Source organism: Mus musculus, chromosome 13 (assembly GCF_000001635.26).
Source record: "Mus musculus strain C57BL/6J chromosome 13, GRCm38.p6 C57BL/6J".
Taxonomy (NCBI): domain Eukaryota; kingdom Metazoa; phylum Chordata; class Mammalia; order Rodentia; family Muridae; genus Mus; species Mus musculus.
Window position 1 is genome coordinate 38,344,273 of NC_000079.6, and position 16,454 is coordinate 38,360,726.

Here is a 16,454-nt window from a genome sequence, read left to right on the forward strand (position 1 = left end):
TCCCAGTTTGTTCAAGGATAGAAGCAACCTGTGTTGAGGGCCCTGTTTATTATCCTGGCTATTTTCTATACTTTCCAGGCTTCTGCCCTGGCTGAAGGCCATCTTTACCACCGTCTTTACGTTTTACCTGGAACGGTGTGTCTAATAATTGCATTTCAGCTCATTAAGATGCAATTGCCAACGGCAACTGCATTGAGAGACTAGCAAGAGGATGGGGAAGGCTTTCCTCGTAACACTAGCAGATCGTAACCCCTTTCGTTTGGGTTGTAGTTTAAGAACTCAAATGCAGCCCAAACGAAGAAATAAATTGAAATATCCGACTGGAAACCTCCAGGACTCTGGTTTGGCTTGTCCTGCCCTCTTTGCAGCTAGTGTGTGAGCAGCTTCCTCGCAGGGTGTGTCTTAACTTACAGCAGCTGCCTTTGAGAGCCACGTGTCTGCTAAACGCCTACATTCCATCAATAAGAGAAACTGAGCAGAGAAGGAGAAAACTGTCATACTATTTTCTCCTTCGGTAACGGCATGGATTAAATAGCTGTGTTTGCTTTTATTTAGCAGAGGAAGAAGAAAGTTTAGATCGGGGTCGTGATCGGATCTGTCTTCCTAGCAATGACCTCTTTGCCTTTCTTACCCGCCCAAGCAACTCCTGATGCCTCCAAGAATTCTGTGTGCTAGAAACCTACGCTCGCTAGGCAGAGGCAAGGCCCTGGGAGAAGGGAGGGTGAAAGAAGGGGGTGGGCCTATGTAAATAGCCCGCAAGAGTCACCTCTCCATTGGCTGGTAGCCTGTCCGTTACCGAGTAGGGCAGGGCGTTCCTGGGCTTGAGTGCGGTACCTGAGCGAGACGCGCAGCAGAAAGCCCACGTTGGCGGCGGCCGGGAGCGCAGTGCGCAGAGGCGGGAGACTGCGAATCCCCGAGCCGACGCCGCAGCCTGCGTTCCGAGTTCCGCTCCTCGTCTCTCTCATCGCCTCGGAGAGCGGGATCCTCCGGGCACCCGAGAGACTGCCGAGAGGAAAGCTAGATCGTGGCCGCCTCCACTTGGGGAGGCGCGCGGAGATTCCGAGGGGGAGAGACGGTGCCCGAAGGCGGAGGGGCGCTGAGTTTCGGACCAGAGGGAAGTTAAAACCGCGCGGAGAAAATTGGCTTTTTAGGACGCAGGGACGCCACAGCCTGGGACCCACAGGGGAGTAAACTTCACGACTGTCCTACAAGCCAGGAGAGGCGTGCGAGGGGATGGTGCCCGGCATCGCCTCCACCTCTTGATCTGTCGTCTCCGGCCCCCCTCGGCCAGCCGCCTCTGAGGGTTCAGGGCAGCGCACGTGTGCAGACTGCGAGTGACCGTGCCGTGACCCGCCCGGGGACGCCGGCTGCAGCGCAGTCCTGCCTAGGACACACCTGGCTCACTCAGCCCGTGCGCCTCCAGAGACCTGCGGGAGAGTGGAGGATCCTGGCCGTCGCCCCGTCGTCTCTTCTCCACCCGGGCTTCTGGGGGCGCCGCGGATGACCATGAGAGATAAGGACTGAGTGCCAGGACCGGGAAGAGAGCCCGCCGAGAGGTGGCGGGGGCTGCCCACTCCGAGGGCCACAGCCTCCGCGCTCCGGCCTCGCTCCGCCGCTCGACGCCTCGCGGGCCCCGCGGGGGCAGCCGGGCTGGGCGGCGATGCCCGGGCTGGGGCGGAGGGCGCAGTGGCTGTGCTGGTGGTGGGGGTTGCTGTGCAGCTGCGGCCCCCCGCCACTGCGGCCCCCTCTGCCGGTAGCCGCGGCCGCCGCCGGGGGGCAGCTGCTGGGAGCCGGCGGGAGCCCGGTGCGCGCTGAGCAGCCACCGCCACAGTCCTCTTCTTCGGGCTTCCTCTATCGGCGGCTCAAGACCCACGAGAAGCGGGAGATGCAAAAGGAGATCCTGTCGGTGCTGGGGCTCCCGCACAGGCCGCGGCCCCTGCACGGTCTCCAGCAGCCTCAGCCCCCGGTGCTCCCGCCACAGCAGCAGCAGCAGCAGCAGCAGCAGCAGACGGCCCGCGAGGAGCCCCCTCCAGGGCGGCTGAAGTCCGCTCCACTCTTCATGCTGGATCTCTACAACGCCCTGTCCAATGACGACGAAGAGGATGGGGCATCGGAGGGTGTGGGGCAAGAGCCTGGGTCCCACGGAGGGGCCAGCTCGTCCCAGCTCAGGCAGCCGTCTCCCGGCGCTGCACACTCCTTGAACCGCAAGAGTCTCCTGGCCCCGGGACCCGGTGGCGGTGCGTCCCCACTGACTAGCGCGCAGGACAGCGCTTTCCTCAACGACGCGGACATGGTCATGAGCTTTGTGAACCTGGGTAAGGATTTTGGGGGTAGCATCGCGCGGAGGGTAGATCCCTCCTTTGCAGTCTCCTGGGCTCAGGTGGTGGGAAGAGGTGGAGGAGCGCGCGCGTGCGCGCGCGGCGGGGATGTGGGACAGCTGGTGCTCCGGACACCTGCGCGGCCGAGTGCTCGCCTGCGCTCCGCTGCAATGGGAGGAGCTGGAACACGCAGAGGTGCCCGCAGAGGTTGTCTTTTTCGGGGAACATGGGGCACTTTTCCCTGTATTCTTATTTCTGACGAGCTCGGGCCACTTCAACGCAAATGAGTTTGGCCAAGGTTCCTAAGAATAAGGTCCTCTGCACTCTTTCCCCTCTGAACTGTCCTCCATTGCCCCCTGGACGTTCGGAGTGCCGCTTTACCCATAGTGACCGTCAGGGAATCCCCCAGCAGTTGAGAACTCCGAGAACCTGATCTGAATGCTTTAGAGAGATTCACAGGTGTTGAGGAAGGAGGGCTTCGGTGGCTGAGGAAGGTCCCACCAGGACCTTGGAAGGTGTGCCAATCCCCGCCAGGCGGGGCTTGCGTCAGTATGGGGCGAGATTCCAGCGCAATTGGGGTAATCCACCCAGTGCCTGCGCTCTCATGCCCTTGGCCATTGTCCCAAAAGGTTGACCCTTCAATCAATGCTGTCCAAGCTCCTGGGGGCAGAGAAAGGGTGCGGGGGTAGGGGCCAGGGTTGGCCGCTGAGCTCTACTGAACTCCGTTGCCAGGCAACAGAATGGAAAGTCGAGGGCGGCTAAATTGGGCTCTGCCACTAATGTTCTGTGGCAAACCCAGACAGAGTCACGTCCCCCCCTCCCCGAAGTTTTCTCTCATCTGTAAACAGAAAAGGGAGGTGGGGTAAGAAAGACTGCGGAGTCAGTGCTTCTGAACCTTGCTAGTTTTTATTCATAAACTTAGTATAGAGCAAGGATGTAGGAGGCACGTCCCTAGTGGGTAGACCTGGGGAAGTAGACACACCCAGAGTGGCTGCAGCCGCCCCTGGGTTTCTGTGAGGCTTTTTCTCCCTGGGGGAGACCCATGCCTGTGCCCAGGTCTCAGAAAGGGTTAGCATGAGCTTGCCAAAAGGCCTATCAGAGCCGTCCATCTTCTTCAAGCCAGGAGTGATGACCCAGTGTTAAGTATCTAATTTAGTTCTTTGCGAGTGTATCTAGGATCCTTAGTTCCGCCTAGGTGGAGTCCAGTGAGAGAGAGAGAAAAAAACGAAATAAGAGTAGCAAGCTAATGGAGCAGGCAAGTGTGGAGGCAGAATGACCAGTATCCAGGCAGTGCTGAAACCCTCCTGGGAAATTCATGAAACTCGAGTCTCACAGTGAGTGGAGGCTCAGGGCCTGCCAACCGGGCTACTTGCACCACCAGGGGATCTGATTGGACAAGAATTCTCACAGTGTATTGGAATCAAGGCTGAGCTACCTCCAGGAAGCATTCTAAGGAAATTGTCTCTCATGTCACTCAGTGAAACTTGCTGATGATGGGGTGGTCAGGGCTTCCGAGGACCATGATTGTTCTTATTGTAGCATGGGCTGATTCTTTTCATTTCCTAGGCCTCAGCCCTGGCTGACCTTCGTGTCACTTTGGGCCTAAAAAGTTCTTGGGTGCTGGGACTGGCCCTCTTCAAACCCAGAGATTGGCAGAATCCTGTGGGTGAGCTCAGACAGATTTTAATTTTTTAAAAGTTCCTTAGATTTTTTTTTTAAGTGTGCTACCATGGTGAAGATGTCTGAAGAAAGCATCATTCATCGTCTCTGGAAGAAAAAACAAACAAACAACAAAAACAAAACAAAACAAAGAAAACCAAATCAACCCCGAAGACTTCCGAATGCTGTGGCACATTAGAATAATATGTGGGCTTTTAGGAATCCCCGGTGGCAACTCCATTTCAGTCCAGTCAGCACGTGGCGGTTTGGGCAGAGTTCAGAAACACTATTTTTTTTAAAGTGCTGTCCCAGTGATTCTACAGTGCAGAAACCATTATTTTTGATTGTAATTGAAATGTAAAGATCTGGTTTGAGGCAGGTGTGTGTGTGTGTGTGTGTGTGTGTGTGTGTGTGTGTGTGTGGTGACTTTCAGATTCCTCTCTTTCTTTGCTTTTCTGACCTTCTGTGGTGTACAAGTGCACACAGCTTCTGAGTCACACTGTTTGAAGCTGGTTGCCAACTCATTTTGTTATGGCTATGTAGTTTAGCATCATATCTCCCTAGGTATGTTTTTAACTCCCCTCCCCCCACTTTCCTTCCCTCCTTCTCTCCCTTCCTTCCCCCTCTTTTCCTCTACCCCTTCTCTTTCCCTCCCTCTCTCCCTGCCTCCTCCCTCCCTCTCTCCCTCCACCCTCCTTCTTTCCCTCCCTCCAACCTCCATCCATCCATCCTCCCTCCCCTTCCCTTTCTCCCTCCCTCCCTCCCTCTCCCTTTCCTCCCTCCCTCCCTCCTCCTTCCCTTTCCTTCCTCCCTCCCTCCCTCCCCCTTCCCTTTCCTTCCTCCCTCCTTCCCTTTCTCCCTTCCTCCCTCCCTCCCTCCATCACTCTTTCCCCCTCCTTCTCCTTTCCTTTCCTTCTCTCTATCCCTTCTTTCCTTTTTGGGACAGGCCTATGCTATGTAACCCAAGATACTTCAGAGCTGGAAACCTTCCCGCCCAAAATTCCAGAGTACTGGAATTACAGGCACACGAGGTCATATCTGACTTCTATTTTTCATAAGCGAATTTTAAAGACTGAAGGTTCCAAGGGAGCGTACCAGTAGGACAAGTGGATTCCTAGACAGGCTGACATGAAACTGAATGTTGCCACCCTGTGCCCCAAACCCTTTCTACCTCATCTTGCAGCTTCCTGCAGTTACCCTTAATGTAGGTCCAGTTCTAGACTCCACGTGGAAGAAAGGAGAAAACCTCTTCTAGGTAGAGGGCGTTCAAGCAGCAAGCATTACCACCTGCCCGAAAGCAGCGGTGTTCATCTTAATCCATGTAGCAGTGGGGAAGACAGACTTCACCAGAGGCTAGAATGTGATAAAACCTGATGACCATGGCTGTGAATGTAAGGGGAGTTTACCTGTAGAAGAAGGGTCTGAAACTCAGCAATGTGGATGCTCTGAGAATGTTAGAAGTCTGCGTTTTTTCTCATTGGTATCAATGTCATGTTGAATGATATAGTAGTAAGTACATGACTCATCTATTAAAGAACCTATAGAAAGTCAAAGCTTAACACCACTGTGTTTGTACAATGTCCACTGTGCTGAGGTTACACGTTAAAGGCATGAGGGAAAGCTACCCATCTCTGTAAACATGCCTCTTCCCTGGGACTAGAGGAATAATTTGCTCATGAAATACGTTAGAAACACCCTAGCTTTGTCAGCCAGCCTGACTATCAGGAAGTATGAATCAACAGGATGAATCTCTCATAGCTCGAACGCTGGTCATTCGGTCCAGCTCATTGTTGTTGATATTGACTGCTTAAAATCCTGGCTTGGAAACAGGCTGAGACATGAAGGGCTGTCTGCTCTTGTTGCAGTGTGGCAGCTGAGGGCCTGGGTGAGCTTGTAAATTTATATCCAATGAGGGTCCCAGATGGCATTTGCTATTTGTTTTTTTTTTTTTTTTTTTTTTCTATTGCTCAAAATGTCTTGACGCTCTGCTATGCAAGCCTGCCAATTTGGTGACCTTGGAGTGATATCCTTTAGGCATTAGGTTAAAAGTCCACCCTCCTACAAAGACCTTCTTACTACAAGCCCCATCCTCCTCTTTATCAGCACAGCACCCTGGTCCTTTCCTTCCTTGTGCTGATCCCATGGAATTTCTCTCTCTGCCTGTCTCTGTTTTTAAAATCGCTTACTCATTGTGCATGTACTGTTTAGGATGAGAGGCTGACATCACACGGATCCACCATGGTAGCCTAACAAAATGCTGAGCACACTGACCACACTTGGAAAAGATCGCACTAGCAAGACTATAAACAATAGCCTGTAGTTTAAATTCCCACTGATCTGCGAGTTCTGATTCTTTAGAAAAGATAACTCTTGATTTGTGTTTAGTGTAAAATGCCTGGAGATATTTGGGACACTGGTTTGAAGTATTTCATGCAAATGTTTTATTAATAGGCCTTTTAAAGGTTATCCGCCTGTGTATTAATTTGTAATATCTTTACGTTTGTGAGAGTAGAAATAGTGCCTCTTTAAGTCTCTGCACTTCGGGCTTATCTTGAATTAATAAGGTGTTGATCTCCAGATGCTCGGATTAAATGAAATAAGAGGCCCACATCATGCTCTGAAAAGGGAGTCAGTAAGTGTTAGTACAAGAAACAAGTAACTTATTGTACTGAAAATATTGGCAATCTTCTCAACTGAATTCCTCTTGGGAAACATAAATTAGAAGAAAAATGGAATACTCCCTGCTTGTATCTGTAACCAGAGACACTGTACTGGCTTTCGCTTATAAACAGAGGCTCAGTACCACAGCTTTTCATTTGGGCTGCTCATACTTATCGAGAATATTTATTTATTTATTTATTTAGTAATAGAAAATATATTTGTTGCCTGTAAGCTATCCTCAGCAAAAGGGGCTGGGAGAATTTGAAAGAGTGTGGTCCAGGGAAGAGGGAGATGTTTGCCCCCAAGAGTTTTAAATGTGAAATTCAGTGGCTTTTCACCAAAGAAGCTGGACAAAGTGTTCTTCAGCTTGAGATCAAAGGGCAAGCAGATACCATTGTTTCTCCTTCAGATGTCGCTTCCTCTGGTTGTCCTTCTAAGAATGGGTATAAATCCTTTTTTTAAACGTGCTGAGTCATGCTCAGTTCCTCTGTTTAAGCTTGCCTCTGATTAGCTTGGAGAAGGCTTTCCCTGGACTGTGGGAATCTCTATGTTAAGTGAGGAGAAGGCGATAGGCAGCATTTTCTTTACAAGTCACGATTGCATCTCCTCTGTGTCTGCATGTCTTCAGAGTCCAACGGCTTTGTGTGCTGGATTTCATCTTCTAGGGCTGGGACTAGAACTCAGGGTCCCAAACATGCTAAGCCCACACTCAGCCATTGATCCATCCCCAGCCCCAAAGTAGTATGCTGCATATGAATATGGGTGAGGGCTTTGAATACTTGCTATCAAGAATAGTGGGAGGAACTCTAACAATAACTGATCAGTTTGTCTCAGGCTGGGCTTACTGAAGAAGTGGAGTTAGCAAAGTGGAGGGTGAATCCCATTTGCGTTAACTTTGCACAAATCAGTCCTGTGTTCTGCTTTCCAGCCAAATCAGAAGAGGCACTTGTCTAGGGAATGAATATTTCATAACTTGATAGAAAATTATTGAGTTTGTTTTTAATATTCATTTTGAACCCCCAAGCCCCCTCCTCCCCTGCTTTCTCTCTTTTCTGATTCACCTTCATTGGCTTCCAGCAATGGAAAGAAAGTAGGCAGTATTTTAATGAGGTAATTTTGTTTCTGATTAGAAGCTGTCATGAGTATCTAGTTTAAAGCAGCAGAAATCAGAGCAGTGGAAATCAATACAGGAGGACGATGCTAGTAGTCAATTTACAAGGGCCCCGGCATGTAAACAGCTGTTATCCATTAACTTACACACTAACTGTCCCACCCTCCAGAGCCTGCAGGATAGCCCAACCACGTGCCTGCAATCCAGCCCAGCTTCCCTGGGCACGGGCTGTCACCCAGGAGCTGAGGAGGGAAATAGCTGGGGTTGGTGTCTTTCTTTTGTGTCACTATCAAAGTACCAGTGCCTGTTGTTTTCCCTGTTTCTCTCTTACCACCCAGACAGCTGAGTTAATCTCATTCCCCGCACACTGTCCTGTCCTCAAACCCTCAGTTTCCACAGATACTCAACCTGTGGCCCATCTCCTGTCCACATGGAATTCCTGAGCCAGAGAACAAATGCAGCCTCACCTGGAACAAGAGAAGAAAGTAACAACTGTATTAAGAGGAGAGGGGAAACAAGCATTTTAGTGAATCTCAGTTACTAAGTAACTAGTGCTACCAAACTCTGAAGTGTCTGAGCAGGTCAGAAATTCCCAGAGCCTAAGACCCACCTGCCCATCTTTTACTATTAACAGTAGAAATTAATAACGTGTGTGTGTGTGTGTGTGTGTGTGTGTGTGTATGGCTTTTTTTTTCCTATTGATTGATGCTTGAGAAAGAATCTCACTATGGAACCCATTTTACCCTCCAACTCAGAATCTTGACTGTTTCCTGATTGCTGGAATTACAAGCACTTACTACAATACCTATATAATTATTAATAATAATTAGTAATAATACAACATATATAACAATAACAGTTGATCACTGATATTTATAGATATTTAAGTTAGTTACATGTTATGAGGACGTTCTCTAAGATGTATGTTTACTGTGAATTTATAGTCTTTTAGCATCCTGTGACTAAAATTAGGATCCACAGCACCGTTTGGAAAACATTTACAACATGGTTTTTTTCTGAGGAAGCATGCCTTGTAACAGATAACCGGCTCTGAGTTTATTGATTAACCTAGTTCGGGATGGTTGGCAGATTACCGCTAAACTGAGGAATTTAGAATTTGGAAGATTCTCACATGCCGCCTGGCCTCCCACGTTGAAAGCTCCTTAGATTTAGTCAGCACTACTTCTTGGGATGTTTGGTGCTAGATGGCAGTGTTAAGGGGGAATCCCTAAGAAGCCATTCTTAGTGCATTAGTGTGGGCAGAGAGACAAAACGATACAGAAATGGCAAAGCGTCCTGAAACGCTTCCAGCTAAGACGAGAGGGAGGCAGAGATGAAATCTGGATTTTTCTGGATTTTTTTTTTTTTTCATAGCCAATAACATTTTTCCCTCTGGAACTCTTTTTTTTTTTTTTTGAAAAGAAAATGTGAAGCGTGTCTATAAATACGTCCTGTTTGGTATGCTGCAAGACTGTTGACCCCACAGAGAATTGTTTTCTCCCAGAAACTGAATTGAAAACCATGCTGCCCTGAGCGGCATTGTTCCACTGATATGCACCAGGCGATCCTCTTCCTGCCCTTCCCAACTCCATTATTCGCAGATCAGGCCCAGAATGGAGATGGTATCTAAATGACATCAGGTAATTCCTTGATGGCTCCCTACAGTCCTGTTATCACACAATCCCAGATGACTGGGTTGAAGAATCACCTTCAAATTTTTTTTTTTTTTTTTTTTTCAGAGAGGGACTTTTGGTTCTGAGAGGGAGCACGCCTTCCTGGCTTTCAAGTTCACGGGCATACGCCCTTGACAACGACCCGGACAGTCGTGCTAGATAGATATCGTGGGACTGCCCTAGGAATGAACTGTCTGTGTACACCAGTGCCGACTTTACGTTCAGATTGTTTTCTCATCATTGGGAGTGTTGTCTGGGAGGAGGAGAGTGCACTGAGGGCAGGCAGTGACCGAGTCCCTTGAGGACCCACTCGGACCTGACCTTTGCTATCCGCTGTGGTCCTGATATCACTCCTGCCGTTTTACCCTTTCACCTTGCCCAGCCCCAAACATCTGCGCCTGTTGATTGTTGTTCCTGTGTTTACAATCTTGTTGGTTTCCTGTTCATGAACGTGGGCTGGGAAAAATATTCCGACTTTAATCTCCGAAGAGGAGGAGCTTAGCTCTATCATTGGTGCAAACTGTCTGTGCGGATGAGGCTGGGTGGTGGGGGGCGGGGGGGGGTCGTATTTTTATAAATTGGCTTTGCTTACTCTTCCAGACTAGTTATTTTCCCTCCCGTTTGAAAGTCTGTGAATTACATTTAAATTATCCAAAGGCTGACTTTTTTTTCCAACTACAAAAATGACAAATTTTTACTTGGCATAATTTTTCTTCCAGATTTTATTTGTACTTTCCCAAATCAGAGTATGTTAACAAGAGAGCCAGTGTGCTAAAAAAGAATCTGTGTGTATGTGTGTGTGTGACAGAGAGAGAGAGAGAGGGAGAGAGGGGGGGAGAGAGAGAATATGAATGTGTATATATTTAGAGAAATTTTACTTTCAATAAATTGAGCAGAAGTTTCCTATGCATCCCTTATCCCACCACAAGCACACACCTGCTCATGAACATCCCTCATCAGGAGAGGTCCACCTGTTATCATAGAGGACACAGCATTGTTAGACAGCACCCAAAGCTTCCATTTGGATTTGCTCCCGTGGTGTTCCTCTTGTGAGTTTGGACATATGGATAATGTGTAGCTACATCATAGCATCACGCAGGATAGCTCATTACCCTCTATGGAAAAGCTGTCTCTTTAATGGGGAAGAAAATGCCCTGGATATATACATAATCAAACTATGCAGTTTGGGGGAAAGAAGAATAAGACACTGTTTTTGAGCATTACGTTGTCTTCATAGTTCCATCCTAGTGTTGTATAAAAACTCTTGATTGTGTATGACAACATGGGTCTCATAGTGTTTTGTGTTGTCAACAAACCTATCAGAAATCTTTTCTTCCCGTTTTTAAAGTCTAGGAGCGATTTTTCTCCCCCTTCTGCATACTTGCACTGAGGTGTCTGTCACCATAGTACCTAGACAATCCCTCAGGCAGGGAGAGAGAGCCGTGAGTGATTAAATTTCTCCCTGGCTTGTTCTCTGTTTGATCCATGCTCGGCAGGATTTGAAGGAGTGAAATAGAGTCCTGAAGAATGAGCAAGAATTATTGGAATTTGATGCTTGTAAACTATTGAAATTGGGGCTGGCTAGGGGAGGAGGGAAATAGTTTTCCTTCCTTTCTGAAATAAGTGTGAATTTGGGATTGAGAAACTTTTCCCTACCCCCCCCCCAAAAAAAAAAAAAAAAACAAAACAAAACAGAACAAAACCAAACCAAACCAAACCATACTGGACATTGAGGGGCGATCTCAGCCTACCTTAGGAGAAACTACTTAGACTGTAGTAAATCTAATTGAGACTCCATAAATCCTGAGGGCTTTGGGAATAATACATTGAGTAGGGTTTTTTGTTTTTGTTTTTCTCCAAGGAAGGGCTATCCAGTGTACTGTGACTAAGGAACATGGGAACCCTAAAGAATGGTATTGAATTCATAGTAGTTTGTCTGAGGTGTGTTAGGAGTTTGAGTGTTCTTTTATGAGTACTCATTATAGGCAGGGATATTTTCTCATGAAATTATAGCCAATTACCTACCCCTCACTTCCCATTTTCTCTTACACCTGCATAGAGGCGACCTCCCAAAATAAGGAAGTACTTGGGGGTCATGGCTGTATCGTTAGAGTCAAGGAATTCACCTTTAGTTCCTTAACATATGACTTAGGGTGTGTTCTGGGTGATAGGATAGATACTTAATTGGACCAAAAGATTGTGGGGGAAATTGTAAAAAGGTGGTGGGGTACCGTATTACCCCTTAGTTATAGTATCTGCTTAATGAAAGTTATTTGTTTCTTATTATTACATAAAGACATGAATCATTGGTGTAAACGTGATAACATCGTGTCTGGGATGCAGGTGAAATGCAGCAGAATTTAGGTTTTTGTCTCTTTCTTTTTTTTTTAAATTTTAATTTTTGTACAGTGTTTCATGTAACCTAGGCTGGCCTTGAACTTGATATGCACCCAAGGATGATCTTGGACTCCTAACCTTGCTGACTCAGTCTCCAGAGTGCTGGAGTTACAGCTGTGTCCCACCATGCCCAACTCCCTCCCCCTCTTCCTCTCCATCAATAGCACTAGCAACTTCATTGCGTTTACTCTCACTGTAACGCATGTCTGTCCACCCATAGTTTGGTGCATCTGCCATTGACCCAATAGAGCAGGTAACACACACTTCTATAGAGCTTTGCAAGTGACTGCGGACTATTACAGTTAAAGTCGTTGGTTTCTTGGTGGTGCTAAGGTACCTAGAGTCCTGTTCTTACAGATTAGAAGAGCCCTTGGATAAGACCTGGGAGCTTGAATTCTAGGCTTTATAGTATCTCTTTCTATCTTGTTCAAGCCACTTAACCAAATGTCTAGCGTTCTTTTCTTGCCTGTATAATTTGAATACTGGGCCAGATCAGCATTTTCCAAAGACGTATTTCATGGGACACCCCTTTTGTGTGAAAAAGATCATGCAAGTGATTAACGTTCCTCCTTCTGAGATGTGTGTGCCTGTCAGGGTTTTGAAGCTGTGATAAGGCTAAGAGGGAATGAACCTACTCCCTGAGCTTGCCTTTGTTACATGACCCCCTTTCGATGGAAGCTCCCTTGTATCAAACCTAGGCTACTCACTGCTATGCCTGTTCCTGGTCCTTCCTAGTTATTATGGTAGAGGTATGCAGGGACCCTGAAAGCTCCATTTCCAGGGGCCCGTGCCCTTCTGGGACATCAGCTCTGAGCAAGCTACCTTGTCCCATCTTGCATAGGTGACCTGTGAGTGTTCTTTCCTCCTCCTTGAGGAAGTGGCTTCCTACTGTTGCTTGTCTGCTCAGAGCCATTCCTTGACCTGTTCTGCTTCTGAGCTCCTTACTCCTGTATCAGCCCCTCTCGCTATAAAATTCCCATCTTACAGTTTCATTGCTGTGAACAGACACCATGACCATGGCAACTCTCATAGAGGAACACATTTAGCTGGGGTTGGCTTACAGGTTCAGAGGTCTAATCCATTATTGTCACGGCAGGCAGACAGACATGGTGCTGGAGAAGGAGCTGAGAGTTCTACATCTAGATGGACAGGCAGCAGGAAGTGATTAAGACACACTACCTCCAAGAAAGACACATCTCTTAATAGTGCTACTCCTTATGAGCCTTTGGGGGGCATTTTCTTTCAAACCACTGTAGTCCCCCTTGATGGAAACTGGAAACTCTTACTTTCCCTGGTTGACCCCTGTGCTGGTCAGTTTTCCATTGTTGTAACAAAATACCTCAAACAACTTAATAGGAAGGGGTGTGTGTGTGTATGTGTGTGTGTGTGTATTTAGCTTATATTTTCAAAGGTTTTGGGTTTTGGTCTATGGTGACTTCACTATTGTTTTGGGGTCTGTCTAGGAAGGTCATCCTGCCGAGGAAGCTATGGTAGAATAAAGCCACTTACTGTCTGGTGGTAAGGAGGGAGGAGGGTGAGAGAGGAGGAGTGGGGGCTGAATGTGGGAAGGAGTCCAGGGTTAAACTACGCCCTTCCAAGATACACCTCAGGCCTTCCTACGATTTGTCTTCATCTTTTACAGTTTACACCAACTTCCAATAGTTTCATTCCATTGTGAACCCTTCAGTTGATTAATCCTTTGAGGAAGAGACATCTCTCAAACCCCTGTTGCTGAATATTGTCGCACCGAGGACTTCTCAACACAGCCTTTTGAAGATGGTCCAGATGCCAACGCTAACAATCTTATGTTAGTCCATTTCTGTTACTATGACAGATACTGGAGACAATAAAGTTCCAGAGAGCACAGGTTTATCACTATTCTGAAGGCTCAAATCCATGATCCCTTTTCCTTTGCGTCCATGGTGAGGCAGCTCACTCTGATGGCAGCATGTGGCAGGGGAAAACTGCTCACCCCAATGCCAGAAGGCAAACAAGAGAGGATGAGGAGGGTCCTACTAGCCCCTCTAATGTTCTTCTCCCACTGACCTAAAGCCTTCCTATCAGGCTCTGCCTCTTAAAAGTTCTACCATCTTCCAACGCTATAAGCTGAAGACTATACCTCTAAAGCATAAGCTATTGGGAACATTGTAGTTCTAAGCTATTACACACACTAATGGCTTTTCTGAAAAAGAAAACCTGTGTGTGTGTGTGTGTGTGTGTGTGTGTGTGTGTATGGCATGTTTATATGTATGTGGTATGTGTGTTCATGTACAAGTGGTCTTGCCTATGCATGGTACACATGAGTTCAAAGGATAACTCAGGTCTTACATTCAGGCTCTGGAAGACCAGGTAGATTCTGAGAACGCTATTTTTATCCCTATCATAAGAGCGACAGAATTGCAGACATGTGCTACCATATCTGGCTTTATACTGTATTTGGGGGATCCCAACTAGGTCATTGTATTTGCACAGAGAGCCTTTCCCACTGACCCATCTCTTCAGCTCCCCAATGGCTCTTCATGACCTGGAATATAGTTCAGAAATCCTAGACTAGCCTAAAACCCACCTTGTTCTAGGGTTGTTCCTTAATGTGTTCCTCTGAAATATTTCCTCACCCCCAAACAGCTCTATTGAGGTATAATCAGCTTTAGCATAGAAGGTACTAGTGAAATTGTTACAAGAGTTTGAGTTACTCCAAATAATTTTCTGCCTGACGGCATGGAATGACCAATCCCAACACACAAGAAGTGACACTCAAAGCCCAGTTCTTTATCTGCCCCATTACATTTGCCTTTATCTAGAGAATGTTAGCTATCCATATGCCTGAAATGTGTTGAAGGTGTTTGTAAATGGTTTTCTTAGATCAGAAAACTGTGGGCTCGGGTCTGTACGAGACTGGGTGTGTGCGGGATCAAGCTGGCTCTTTGCGACTGTGTTTGGCCTTAGTCCTCCGATATCTCACTTTTTCTATTTGTGTTTGAAAACAGTGATAAAAGTAGGCACATTTCTTTTTAAAAAATCTGAGAGCAAACATCTGGGGTACTTTGGGGTTGTTAGTGACCCTGTCAGCATCTTGTTTCTAAAGAATTGAGTTTAAACGATTGGATCCTGCTGGAAAACAGCACAAAGATGCTTCTATGGGTTTCTGTTTTAAATTCGGGCAATTTAGGGAGGGCACAAGTCCAAAAACTTAAGAAAGCAGGCTCCAGTCACCGCCCCACTTTCTCCCCATGCTTGCCCTTCTCCCAGGGTCTGGAAGCACAAGCAGATACTCTTCCTTTTGGGTTGTGGGAGACAATATAAATATTGTATTTTGTTAGGATGTTTTGCGGTACAGAATAGCTAATGCTACTTTTTATCTTATTATCTCAGGAAGGCTGAAATTTAGACTTGATTAGCTGTGCATATACAGAGTAAGGCAGGAATTTGGAAGGCTTGGGAGAAAATGATACTTAAGGCAACGCTAACCAAACAGCATTCAGTCCTGGTGTGTGTGTGTGTGTGTGTGTGTGTGTGTGTGTGTGTGTGTGTGAGAGAGAGAGAGAGAGAGAGAGAGACGCATAGTGCAGAGACCAGAGGTGGTTGATGAATGTTCTGTACTGTTTTCCACTACATTTATTTTTTTAGAGGTCAGTTTTTCTTTTCTTTAAATTTTGAGGTGCTGAGGATCAAACCCAGGACCAAGAATGTACCTGTCAAGGGCTCTACCAAGCTACACCCCCAAGTTTTTTTTTTTTTGAAACACAGAACATATATAAAGTTACAGCAATATGAACTTATAAGCAATATCTTAGAAAATCAGTCAACACCAATGCAAAGGCTATAATCTAGAAAATGTGTCATTTGTTAAATAATTTATTAAAAATAGCATCGACTCAGGTAGCAATATTACCCGTAAAGCCACCTTGGCAAAGTCGGCAGCTGTAGTTACTCTGCCCAACACAGGTGAATCTGCCTGGGGAATTTGTTCTTTGGATGTAGACTTTTCTTTGGTCCTTCCTCAGATCATGGTAAATTGGATGCAAAGCCCAGTTCTGTGGTTCTTTCATGTGCCAATCCAAAAGCTCCCAGAAGTGCAAAAGCCAAGCATTTCTGGAGTTAAATTAGCTTGTAGCCATCAGACATGGTTGTGGCATGGCCTCAACCTTATTTACTAAGTGTCTCTTACTGAGCCTGGCACTTGCTATTTCCATTAGATTGGATGGCCAGTGAGCTCTGGAGAGTCATGTATCTCTTCCCCACATTCCTAGTATTGGAGATCTGAGTTCAAGCTCTCCTGTCTGGGCAGCAATCACTTTGCCAACTGAGGCATCTCTGCAGCCCTGGGCTTTTTTTTTTTTTTTTTTTTGGTGATGGGGAGGGGACAGAGTCTTGTTTTGTAGTTAGTGCTGGTCTTGATCTCACGATCCTTCTGCCTTAGCCTCTCTAGTGTTGGGGTTACAGACATGTGCCACCATGACTGGTTCCTGTTTTCATTTTAGAAGTTACTTGACACCTTCCACTTGCTTGCCATTCAGGGAGGCTGCATATCACTTGCAACCTGGTTTCTGTCTTAGTTCCTTTGCTGAAATTGCTTTATTGATGACAACTAGTGGCTATCCTGAGTCCCCATCCCCTTCTCCCCCAAACCTGATG

General features: G+C 46.9%; 1 protein-coding gene across 1 annotated transcript in view; it reads left to right on the plus strand.

Annotated features, from left to right (window-relative positions):
* Positions 1-1,443: 1,443 nt before the first annotated feature.
* The window catches only part of Bmp6 (bone morphogenetic protein 6), a 154,599-nt gene continuing 139,588 nt past the window's right edge, over positions 1,444-16,454 (plus strand). The window contains exon 1 of the mRNA NM_007556.3: positions 1,444-2,315. Within this exon, the coding sequence (NP_031582.1) occupies positions 1,661-2,315 (655 nt within the window). The 5' untranslated portion in view covers positions 1,444-1,660. The remainder of the gene's footprint in view (positions 2,316-16,454) is intronic.